Source organism: Rhinolophus sinicus, linkage group LG02 (genome assembly GCF_036562045.2).
Source record: "Rhinolophus sinicus isolate RSC01 linkage group LG02, ASM3656204v1, whole genome shotgun sequence".
Classification (NCBI taxonomy): Eukaryota; Metazoa; Chordata; class Mammalia; order Chiroptera; family Rhinolophidae; genus Rhinolophus; species Rhinolophus sinicus.
Window position 1 is genome coordinate 103,096,559 of NC_133752.1, and position 13,029 is coordinate 103,109,587.

Below are 13,029 nucleotides of genomic sequence, written 5' to 3' on the forward strand. Positions count from 1 at the left end.
GACTCCTAACGGCTCAGTCTCGAAAGTTTCTGATGGGCAGGAACTGAGCACTCGCTAGGAAAGCCTGTTTCATTTTTCAGCAGCTGATAATTGTCAGAAAATGTTTACCCAGGAGTTCCCCTAGGATCTCCCACTGCAGTGGACCCAGAACTGAATTTTATGCCCATGTCTTCACGCTGGTTCTCTCCTCCTTTACAAGCAGGTCCCAGGGGACCTGTTCTGCTCTCCGCAGGTGGCTGGAGCCTCCAGCCCTATGTCTTCTCGTTGGCTGATTTGGCTCTGGAATGCTCTGGTGCTCACTAACTCAGAAAGACAGAGAAGTGGGTCTTGGAGTCTCCAGGTGGAGAAGCAGGTGGTGGTGGTGAATAGAGGTGTCTAATGCATGATACAGGCAGGAGAATGACACCAAAAGGTGCCTTGTCAGAAGTCCAGCCTGGAATCGGACAGCCTACGTTGGACTCCTGTCTCCTTAGCTGGACCGTTGTATGACCGCAGTGCCTCTAGCCTTTATGGACTCCTGTCATTTCTTCTGTGAGATGGGGTTATAGTACCCATCTGTCAGGGTTCTTGGAAGGAGTAAGGAAGTGATGCATGTAAAGCAGTGAGCAGAGAGGTGACACTCTAATACCGCACGGCTCTTAATGACCTTGATGTGGTGGTGTGTGGTCACTGTGGAGCTGGAAGTGTCTGACCTGGGCTGGGCCAGGCAGGGCCTGTAGGAGGCATGGGCTGAGCTGAGGCAGGACAGGTAGGGTGCAAACAAAGTGTGGCAAGTTAGCTACCAACTAGCTACCAAGTTAGATAGATAAGGCTCCAGGTCATCTTGGCAAAGAAATAGTGCCGATGTGATGCCTCTGACTAGTGGACCAAAAAGCAAACTTGGTAATGGATGTCCAATGATGTTTGGGAGGAAAGAATTGTGGGCGGAGCTGTTGGGCGACACCAGATGTATTTTCCAGAATATGACTGCTTTCTCTTTGGGTTTGCCTCATTGCGTCTTAGCGGCTGGAAACCGCCTGGCATCCTTGTTAGCTGGTGGCTGCAGGACCTGCTGACTTTTTTCAGGGAGCACTTTTCTGATAGAAGGGGGCGTAAGTCCCTGGGTAAAGCAGAAGGTTGGAAGAGATACAAGGGGAAGGTTTTCTCTTCAGATGGCTTTTTATTTTCCTGGACATTTGACTATAAACCACTTGATAGGCGTATAGTTTAAGGAGGCCGTTTTAAGCAACTTTGATTTAGAAGACAAAATTGAAGGTAACTGCCTTTCTACTTAGCATCTTCTGACTTTACCAAAATTATCCTCTTCTACCAAGTTCTGAGACTATACAGAGTATCACAATAAAAGTCCTTTTCTTCTCATTTAAAAGTCTCGGAACAAAGTAGTGATAGCCTCTGAGAACAAGGCTTTCTTAGACTCTCCCATCTCTGGTTCCCATGGCCCACCTGCCAGGGTGTACCACTTCTGTGTAAATAGCAGGATGGAAAGCAGTATTTGTCCTTGGCCAGTGAAGTGGGCTCTTGCTAGTGGAACATACATGGTTGGACATTATTGAGCAAGAAAAGAAAAATCTAAACTTTTGAAGCTCTTACTTACCTGCGTGTTTTAACAGCTCTTCTGTATGTTCTGTCCTTACGATAGGTTAAAATAATGTTTACAATGTATTATTGCTTTCCATTTGAAACTGACACAACACTGATGTTCTCTGTGCTGTACTTTAAAACGAGTTATTTGGTTTTCAAGTATACAGATTATATCTTACATACAGTCGTGACTGTTTCGGGAATTACCTGATTTCCTTCAGAGCCAAAGTAGGGATCATTTTAAGAGCCATCTACTGCGTTTGATTGTACTTCTCGATCCTTATAATTGGAGAAACACATCCTGTTGGTTTCCCTCGGTGTGCCTTGCCCTGAGAGCTCCGTCACGGCGGAAGATGGGAGAGCAGACCCTGGACAGGGTGGGCATTGGGTCTGTCTGCAGCTGTTCAGTTTCTGTCCTTAACTTGCCAAATGGCCTCACACACTTGAACAATCCTTCTGGGCCTCATGTCCCCCACCCCCTTGAAATGACATTAATGTTTTCTGAAGTCCCTTATGACACTAACAATCTATGCTATTATTGCATAATCCTCAGCTGTAGCAGGTAGCCAGGGGACAAAGGTGCCAGTGCCAGTATATACATCATGGGGCTTACTCAGTGCCCAGTGGTTTCCTTCACTTTGTCCCCAAACCTACCCAAAGAATGTCATTTCCACAGTGGCTAATTCTAGACTAATACAGTACACTAACATGTGACAAATGTGCCGTGAAGCACATTGCATTTCATTTGCCTAAGAGTACTTAGCGTTACCCTTGATTTTGTCATGGTATCCAAGCAGAATTTCTTCAGTGTTTCCTTTCTTCAGTCAACTGTCTCTAAAATCAGCAAACCGAAGCTATGAAAAGAATTCAACAATATCCTCCTAACCCATTGAATCCGTTGTCTCTTGTGTTAAAGCTTTTCTGGTCTTCACTGGAGGCCAGTGCCTTTCCATTCTGCACTCTGGTCTTGATAGTCTTCTGTTTTTTTTTGGTCTTTCAACAGAAGAAGGTTCAAGCTTGGAGGAAATCGGCTTTAACTGGGGCGAGTACTTGGAAGAAATGGGTGCCAGTGCGGCCCCTCACACATCATTCAAACACGTACGTAGCACCCCTTCTCTCTCTGCTCTAAATTGGGAGGGAGGGAGGAGAGTCTGCAGGAAGATGCCAAACCTAGTTGGGAAAAACGGAATGAGAAGAAAAGGGAAATTCAGCCAAGATTTCCGAAAAATAAAGAAGAGATGGGGAAATTCGTTTGCTTTCCACAGATAACTACAGGTAAGATGGGCCTGGTTCTTATAGCTTATCTCATCTATCGTGTTTCCCTGAAAATAAGATCTAGCCGGACAGTCAGCTCTAATGCGTCTTTTGGAGCAAAAATTAATATAAAACCCAGTCTTATTTTACTATAATATAAGACCAGTCTTATATAATATAATATAATTATAATATAATATAACATAACATAACATAACATAACATAACATAACATAACATAACATAACATAACATAATATAATATAATATAATATCAGGTCTCATATTAATTTTTGCTCCAAAAGATGCATGAGAGTTGATTGTCTGGCTAGGTCTTATTTTTGGGGGAACAGGGTAACACAGGGCTGGGCCCAGGGTAGGTGCTCAATGGGTGTTTTGCCTCGTTCTGTACTTCAAAAAGCCAAATTTGACAGATAACCGTTGCTGCTGAAAGGCACACACACAGCCTGACATGGTACGGTAGATTAGAATAAATAAAAGCCAGCAAACTAGGCAAATAAGTGGAATGTCTTCTTCGGAGGTGTAATGGCTGTATGTATTTATTGTGAAAGGATGCATAAAAGTTTTATAGCCTTTTGTGGGCAGATGAGTCAAATTAGAGGAAATACTATAAATATGCAGAAAACATTTGGATCAAGCCAAAGAATCATTCTTATAATGATTCTTTGAACAATGCAAATCGCATGCCTAGCAGAGGGCAAGTCCCAGGAAATTAAAGATTGAGTTTTTATCAGATTTTTGCTTCTATATAAGATTTTGGCAATATATCATTAGCAAGGAAAAGACTAAATTTCTAGGACCTAAGTTTTTCATCATTAGTATTGCTTTACTGGAAATGAAAATTTAATTCTGAGAAATATTTTTTTCCACTGTGCTACCCAGGGCAAAGATTTAGCCTGAGTATCGTAAGCAAATTGGGGCATTTTTTCAATCTGTTCTTGCTTTTGGCTCTCTTGCTGAATTAAGAAAGCAGAACTTGGGTTTTTTATTTTAATGCAACATTTTATTCTTTTTGGAGGTGTTCTTTTGAAAAGGAATTTAAGACCTTATTAAATTTGCATGGACTTACAAAAATAGATTACATTCCCAAGTCTCTTTTTTATACTGACACTCATAATGTTTTAATTCTTAGTTTATTTTGAGTGTGGTTGTGGCATTTAATGAAACCAAGAGGTAAAAGTGTTTCTGGGATGACTTGGTTAGGTTCCTTGAGGCAGTTTGGGAAAGAGATATTGATCGACACCGTTTTCCTTTCCTTCTTTACCAATAAGTGATCAACATCTTTCCATGAGTGATCAATATCTTTCCATATGGAGTCTCTCCTGTTCACTTTAATCCAACCAGGTCTCCCACCTCCCTTTCAATCACCGTAGAGTGCCTTTTAGGAAGCACAGTGTCCCCAGGCCTGTGTGCCATGTGTAAAGGAAAAGTGTCATGGGCTCCTTGAACGAGCCATTTGTAATCCCATCACCTCTTAAACAGCTGCTACTCATGGAGATCAGATGCCTTAGTGGTGTTTTTTTTTTTTTTTTTTTTTTAACCAGACTGGGCAGCTTTCTTTGGGGGGCAGGGCTGGGAAATACTAATAGACTATAATCCTTCATTCATTAATAAAAAAGAAAATCCATTCTCTAAGGCTGTCCTGCTTACACCTGGAGCTATGGAGCACGTGGAAAGTGTGTTGTTCAAATTGGGATGTGCTGTAAGTATAGAACACACACCGGATTTCAGAGGCTTCGTTGGCAAATAATCCCAATAATATATTTTATATTGATTACATTTTGCAGTGATGACGTTGGGTTAAATAAAACACCTTATTAAAATTCCATCTGTTTTCTCTTTTCATATGTGGCTACTAGGAAATTTAGCGCCACGTTGGTGGCTCGCATTACATTTTCCTTAGTGCTGTCGTAGGGCAGCAGAAATACTGTTTGCAGGTGCTGCGTTTTGAACAGGTCTGGTACTCTTCCGATGTATGCGTCTGGTATAATAATGGTTTTGCTGTGTTTCCGGTTCCTTCAGGTTGAAATCAGCATTCAGAGCAACTTCCAGCCAGGGATGAAATTGGAGGTGGCCAATAAGAACAACCCGGACACATACTGGGTGGCCACTGTCATCACCACCTGTGGGCAGCTGCTGCTTCTGCGCTACTGTGGTTACGGGGAGGACCGCCGTGCCGACTTCTGGTGTGACGTGGTGATAGCGGACCTGCACCCCGTGGGCTGGTGCACGCAGAACAACAAGGCCCTGATGCCCCCGGATGGTGAGCCCCGTGCGCCCGGGCGTTAGGCTGGCCTACGGCCATCCTCCTTCACGATGCTTGTAGGGGAAGCCTGGTCACCGTGCCGTCACTGACTTAGAAGGAAGGTCTAGCGCTGTATAGGTTGCTTCCTGGGTTTCGTTAGCTTGAGGGTGCCGGAGTGAGGGGGAGCTGGGTGCGTTTTCAGATGTCGGAGCTGATGGTGACAGCTGAGCCAAGCACGGGCTGTGATGAGACAAGGTCCTGGAGCTTTATCCTCAGTGCGCGGTTAGAGGTAGGAAAGGAGGCCACAGGGAAGCTGAGGGCTGAAGTCTCATTGCCCGTGGGTGATGGCTTATGTTGCTGTTTTTTGGCTTTAACACTTGACATTATGAACAGTGCTGTAAAGCATTGAAACAGGTCTAAGTTTTAATCTGCCTTCTTGTGGGGAGGCTGTCAGGGTGTGGAGCGTGTGGGAAACCAAACAGATGAGGAGACATGACTTTGCTCTCCAGGGAATTGTCAAAGCTTGTATAGATTAGATCCATTTAGTTGCTAGAAAAATAGTGGCTCTCTACTGGGGCAGTTTCACCCTCCAAGGGACTTGTGACAATGTCTGGAAGCAGTTGTGTCTTTGAGAGGGAGAGGAGGGCGGAGCTTCTGGCACCTGGTGGGAGGAGCCAAGTGCTGCTAAACTTCCTACAGTGGGGAGGACAGCTACCCAGCCAAGAATTATTGGGCTCAGACGGCCAGTAGTTCAAAAACCCTGCTGTCAAAGAAGGGGCAGCATGTGACAAATGCATCACAGGAACTCGTCTGACCGAGAAAGTGAAAAAAACCAAGTTGGTGAATATTTGAATCTCAACACCCTCCCCTCTGTGTTCATTCTATTACATGGCAGCAGTTATACTTGAAGACTTTTGGTGCTAATTCTCAGGCATGTGGGGTGTCTTCTTAGCATCTGCTTGCCACTTTTCATTTTGAATGGAGATTTTTATTGCGAAGTGATCGGCAAAGTTTTAGAGCTAAATTCCAAGGTTTATTTGTCTACCACATTTGCAATTGTTTTCGGCTTTCGGAGCACTTGAATTTTATCTTCCTTTTTAAGTTTTGATATTTTGTTTTTTTGATCGGTTGGAATGGCCTATGGTGTTTTTTTTTTTCCGTTTGTTTGTTTTTTACTTCCCTTTGTTATGTTTAGATCCTGCTAAAGAGAGGGTCTTAATAAATGCATGAGTTTGAATTGCATTTATGTGATGTGTAAGGATTAAATCTGTTGCCTTGGCCTCCGCTAACACCTCGTCTCTTTATTGTCTCAGAAGCAAGGGAGCAAAGGTCTTTGCTCTCTTCTTTGGTTCTTTGCGCCTGCTCTCTCCTATGCCTAGAACCTCTTCGTCTCCTCTTCCTCCTTAGATGGCAGCTCATCTAATGCTTCCTTAGGCGCCTGAGGTCGCATCCTGGCTTTGCTCATAAGGCCTCATGCGCCCATAATGCGTATCATGTTTGCAACTGTGCCCCACATTGATTGTTTTCTTTTTTCTTTTTGATTGTTTTCAATGAGATATAACTCACACAGTATAAACTTCATCCCTTGAAAGTGCGCAGTTTGGTGATTTTTAGTATAGTCACAAGGTTGTGCAGCTGCTATCACTGTCTAATTCCAGAGCATTTCCATCACCCCATAAATAAACCCTGTACCCAGTTAACAGTCACTCTCTGTTTCTCCCTACCCCCAGGCCCTGGCAGTGACGAATCTGCTTTCTGTTTGTATAGACTTGTTTTTTCTGGACTTGTTGCATCCATGGAATCCTATAATTTGTGGCCTTTTGTGTCTGGCTTCTTGTACTCAGCATATTGTATTCAAAGCTGATCCATATTGTAGCATGGTCAGGACTTAGATTCTTTTATGGCGGAATCATATTCCATCATATGGAGGGACCACATTCTCTTTATCCATTTGTCAATTGTTGGACATCTGGGTGCAACTGTACTTTGAGTTGTGTGGTTCTTTGAGTAGAGGACTTTGATCACCTCCCCCCACCTCCAGTTTTGGTTGGGTCTTTATACATAGAAGTGTGAGCCTTTATTTCTGACCTCTGTTGAGGAGCGCTTTTCAGGTGAGCCCTGGAGAATGGTTGTTAATGGGTCAGGTTTTATTCCTTTCTCACATTCTAGTTCTGCATAAGCAAGGAATAGGGTAAACACTATACTGTAATGCTTTTGGTAATCTTGTCTTAGTCCCAGGCCCAGCTTAAATTGTGCCGGAAGTGACATTTTTATTTATTTATTTTTACCTTTTCCACAAAATTTTAAATGTATGGTACATTATTGCTAACTGTAAGCGTGATGGTGTATAGCAGACCTCTGGAGCATTTTCATCCTGCATAACTGAAACCTTGTACCCACTGAACAGTAACTCCCCATCCCCCTACTCTGTACCTGGCATCCACTGTTCTACTTTCTGCTTCTTTGAGTTTGATGGTTTTACATGTGTCAGATAAGTGGAATCTTGCAACATTTGTCCTTTTTGGTAGCATGTGACAGGATTTCCTTCTTCTTAAAGGCTGACTATTTCATCTGGCTTTGAATTAAAACAACCACTGAGGCGAGAACGTATCATATACCATATTTTGCAGTGTATAATGCAACTTTTTTGGCCAAACTTGTGAGGGAAAAATAAGGATGTGCCTTGTACATGGGTAATACTAATTCCGTATCAATGTAAGTGTTTTTAATTCTTTTATTTATGCTTATGAGTTAAAAGTGTTAACTCTAGAAATAAATAATGATATCCATATGCAAAATAATTCCCTGGAATGCGATAATCGGTTTTGTTGAATTTATGATGAACTTGCAACGACGAAGAGTTCTTGGCCTTCTGTGATGCGTAAATATCGTAAATTTGTTACCTGTACATAAGATTTCTTTTACCTTGTATTCGTGTGTTTTGTAATTATTTGTTGTATAAAATTTCTTGTACCATAATATGTTAAAAAATAAACGTTAAAATTCCTTTACAATACAAAAAACAAGCACCCAAATGTAAACAAATACAAATTTGAATTGAAAACGTAAAACAAAAGAGATTTTTCCCTGAAAGTTTGGGCCAGAAATGTGGGTGCGCATTATACACGGCAAAATAAATTATTAATTTCACTTTGATTACTGATTTTCCATAAAATCAACCATTATTGATGGATGAATTGTACTGATGGAATATTGGGAAAATAGCAGTTCTAGTTAGAGAATTATAGACCTTCCCATTTGCCCAGCTCTGCACACAAAGGCCACATACACTCAGGAGGGTACAGGCAGACATGCATTGATCCAAGGGAGCAGAAACACACTTGGGGGCACTGCCAGAGAGGGACACAGAAGGGGACCGAGATGCAGGTCCTGACTCCTGGCTGCAGCCTTCCCTTTCACTGTCCTCGCTTATTCATGACTCTCTCTTAAAGTTTGACACTTTAGTAGCTAAATGCCCTTGGAAAGGATGCAAGATGGTTTCATTTAAAGAGTTTTTAGTGAAAAGTTTTAGGGAGAACTTGCAGTGTACTGAATTTTAACACTCTTAAGAGCTAATGTGATCATTTGGTAAAAATCCATGCTGTTGCTTGAGGAAGAGGGCATAGTTTATTCATCAATTCTTCTTTCTCACTTGGATGAAAAATGTGACCACAGTGACAGTTTCCGAAACACCGTCAGATTTGTTTCCGACGGCCTTTGTGCTATTAGGCAAGACACAGACACACTTAAAAAGACAAATTCACAATGAAAAATGGGGAAACCATGTAAAGAGGGAAACCATTAATGTGACTAAAAGATTGGAAGGCCCTACAAACAGTAACAACATATGCTAATTTTGAGAATTTCTTTATTGCTCATTTTAAAGAACTTTAACAAAATTTGGTAGGTAATCAATGAGACTTGCAAATCTTTGGTGCAGAGAACAAAGTCAGAAAACAGCACGTTCATAGGGCAAAAGGTTTTATTGATCGGTGTAGTGCAGGATAATTATTGCTTTGTCCCACTGGGGATCGTTGAATCTATTTTTGAATGAGGATTCTTGTTCATGTGTTTCTGTCTTAGAGAGCTAATATCATTGTAAATTCCAGCTGTACCTGGTCAGTCTTTGTGGCGATTCACTTTGAAAGGCAAAGGTGCTGCAGAATATTAACACGAGTTCAAGCAATCTGTAATGTTTTTGTTTGGGATGCTTCTTGGTGATAGAGGGATTTGGTGCTGATCCCAGGAATTGGGGGTGGAGAATGGGGTGGCATGCCTTCAAGGGAGGAGCATGGTCGTTGGAGCCAGGAGGTGGGGCTCTTATCCTGCCTTTGGCATTGGTTTACCTACATGCGGGAGTCCCCTCTCAATTTTCGAATCTTTGAAATGAGGAGGTTATAGTATGTAATCTCTAAAGAGCTTTCCAGCCTAGCATGCCTTGGTTTGTGATCCTTGTACAGCAAAGAAGGGGGGAGAAGGTGCTAGTTTTCCCATGTATGTAAGAGGAATGGAGTTTGTTTTGGAATGAGGGTCTATGGAAACCTAGCCCAGGAATCAGCAGGAAGAACAGAAGTCGTTTCCAGGTTACTGTTGGGGATGATGAAGTTTCAGTGGATTGAGGGACTAGAAACTGGGTTGGGAAACTATTGTGAGCGCCGGGGTCCGTAGTCCCCTGCAATAGATGGCATCTTGTTCAGTGAGGAACTGTAGACTCCGGTTTCCCTATGGAACCCAGAGAACGGGCAGTCATCGTCCCTGTGTGAGAAAGATCCGTGGAAGTGGAGTTAAATCATTCAGGACGATGGCTTCAAAATATGGACTAATTAAGCAGGCTGCAGGGAGTCTGGGGAGACTTTGCCCATTAATGAGAGAAGGGAGAGGATTGCCTCCCGCGGTCAGACGAAGAGTGTGGTGCCCTAGACGTTTTAGGACATTTTGGGTTGTCCAGCGTTGTCCTACGTCTTCTAACATCACTGCACTGAAAGACTCATTTTATGATTTTTGATGATAGTTTTACCTAGCACGTAGCATTCTTTACAATCCTGTACTTTCCTGCCTTGCTCTTTTACATGAATTTAATCTGTGAATCAATACAGGCCGTCATTATTATGTTGCATGTCACAAGGAAGGAAATAGCATGACAGCAGCGCCACTGTGTTTCATTAAGATGTAATTCCCATCAGCGGACAGAGAGTGCCATTAATAAGGACACGTTTAGAGAGACCTGGGTTTAGTGGCCAACTGGCCGTTCAGAAAGCAGTGTTCCTGCTCATGAGCTAATCGGTACTAATCTTTCCTATTAAAAGTATTAAGAAACATGCTCTATAGCAGCATCACTAAGTGCGGTGGAGGATTATAGCTCTTTTTACAGGAGCAAAATGTAAACGTTTTGGCTTAGTAAATCAGTAGGGCTTGATTTATTCATAAGCACACGCAAAGCTCACAAAGGGCAGCTGACAAATAATTATTGTTTATGGTGATAATGTAAGGAAGTCATTTAATCCAGTGACTGTTGCAGTGTTATTTATTGACAAGTAGCAGCAGCACCTCTTCATGTGTGGGGTTGGGGGTGTTCTAGCAGGTGCCTGCCAGTCCCCAGAAAGGGAGGCTGTAAGATTGCAGGTAAAAAGATGTGTGATGCTACCTGACCACCTGAAAGCCCTCAGCTTACACACCGAGAAGTAGTTCTCTGCGTTTCTATTGTTGCAGTAAAAGTATTGGAATTAGGTGCCTTAGGAATCATTTTACTAATTTTTATTTTTCCCATTATGAAAATTTCTGTAATTTGAATTGCAAACCGCCGTCTTGCCAGAATGACTCTATTTATCATTCCAAGTTAAATCAAAAATACCAGAGTTAGTTATTATATAACTTATTTGAATAAAGGGATGTTTATTCATGAAGTGTTAGGAGAAAGTGTGAGTATGGCCTTATGTTACGGGGGTAGATCCTGCCAGGTTCTGAAGCCTGGTCCTGGGACTGTTTTGGGGAACTGTTTTTTTTTCCTTTTCTTGTGTTTTGCTGTAGTTGATTGGAAAGTAAGAGATGCTGGCAGGTGGTGCACAGGACTATAAAGTGACCTGATGACAGATTTAACTGCAGACTCTGAGAAGTAGAATTTGATTGTGTTATGTGACACTATCAATGTTGACAATTCATATTTTATCATTTAAATATTTTAGTAGCACGAACAAAACCTAAACAATTCCATTGTCTTCATCGGCAGTCTTAAATTGTAACCGGAATTCCATTTGTGTATTAACAAGAAAATTAAGTACCGTGTTTCCCCAAAAATAAGACCTAGCTGGACAATCAGCTCTAATGCATCTTTTGGAGCAAAAATTAATATCAGACCTGGTATTATATTATATTGTATTATATTATATTATATTATATTATATTATATTATATTATATTATACCCGTTCTTATATTATAGGAAAATAAGACCAGGTCTTATATTAATTTTTGCTCCAAAAGATGCATTGGAGCTGATTATCTGGCTAGGTCTTATTTTCGGGGAAACATGGTATATATGCCAAAAACTCAAAGAGCAAAATTGATCCTAAGTGGGGTTGAGAGAAGCACAGGGATAGACTCACTAATTATTCGGTCTTTTAATGTAAAGAGAAAAAAACACATTGTTATAAGAAAGGGTGGGATGCATTTAATAATTAGTGAATAAACTAAAAGTCATGGATATATATTTTTTAAAAAAGAAGGTAGTATCCTCTTTTGAAAAGCCATTTTTGATTATGGTATGTGAAAGAAGGAATATTCAGTTAGGAAAGAGAGTACTCCTCTCTCCAGGCATTTATGGCCCTTTAAAAATAATATACATGCTTTCGAGTCCTATTTGGTCAGGTGAAGAGCCTGTGTAGAGATTCACCATGGTGTAGACCAGAGTGGACTTGGCTGGCTTGCAAATGTGTGGGTGAGTGTGTGTGTGTGTGTGTGTGTGTGTTTGTATGTGTGGGTGAGCATGTGTGTGTGTGTTTGTATGTGTGGGTGATGGTGTGTATGTGTATGTATGGGTGAGCGTATGTGTGTGTGTGTGTGAGCAAGTGGATGTGTATTCGTATGTGGATGAGCATATGTGTGCATGAGCATGCATGAATGTGTTTATATGCATGTGTGAGCATGTGTGTGCTTTTGTATATGTGGATAAGCATGTGTGTATGCTCGTGCATGAGAGTGTGTGTGAATGTTTTGGTTTAAACAGTTTTTTTTAAATTAAAGTTTATTGGGGTGACAGTGGTTAGTGAAGTTACATAGATTTCAAGTGTACAATTCTGTAATACATTATCTATAAATCCCATTGTGTGTTCACCACCCAGTCAGTTCTCCTTCCATCACTATATATTGGATCCCTTTTACCCTCATCTACCACCCCCTCACCCCTTACCCTTTGGTAACCACTAGACTATTGTCTATGTCTGTGAGTTTTTGTTTCTTTATTTGTTTGTCTTGTTCCTTTGTTTCTAAACAGTATTTTGAAATAAGTTTGGTATTTACCATTTACAAATCATTTTGTTTAAAAGTTTTGATTGTCAGCACCTCTTGAAAACAGGATGCAGACGCGTTGGACCTGCATTCCACATGGCATCCCTTACCGGAGCACCTGCCTCTTCAGGCAGCCATTTGTTTAATCTCCAGACCTTCTGTCCCCTGCTTCGTTGCTCTCATCTGCTCAGGCCGTGTGGGCATCTGGGTTTATACTCATGGGTCGGGCATGGAACAGGAGACCCACACATGTCCTTGTGCAGCCAGTGTGACCTCAAGGTTCCTAGGCTCCATCTTACAACACGAAGCTGGGCCACATGATCACTAAGGTTTCCTTCAGCTCAAAAATGCTCTGAATGTAAGAATTCAAAGGGCAATGAATGAGCTTAATGGGAGGACTCTGAAGTAAATATGCTTTATGAACAG

General features: G+C 41.7%; 1 protein-coding gene across 4 annotated transcripts in view; it reads left to right on the plus strand.

Moving 5' to 3' along the window:
* Positions 1-13,029, plus strand: part of SFMBT2 (Scm like with four mbt domains 2) — a 201,950-nt gene that overhangs the window by 31,648 nt on the left and 157,273 nt on the right. For all 4 annotated transcript variants that reach the window (XM_019738254.2, XM_019738252.2, XM_019738251.2 and 1 more), the window contains exons 3-4: positions 2,585-2,679; positions 4,879-5,119. In XM_019738254.2, the coding sequence (XP_019593813.2) occupies positions 2,585-2,679; positions 4,879-5,119 (336 nt within the window). The remainder of the gene's footprint in view (positions 1-2,584; positions 2,680-4,878; positions 5,120-13,029) is intronic.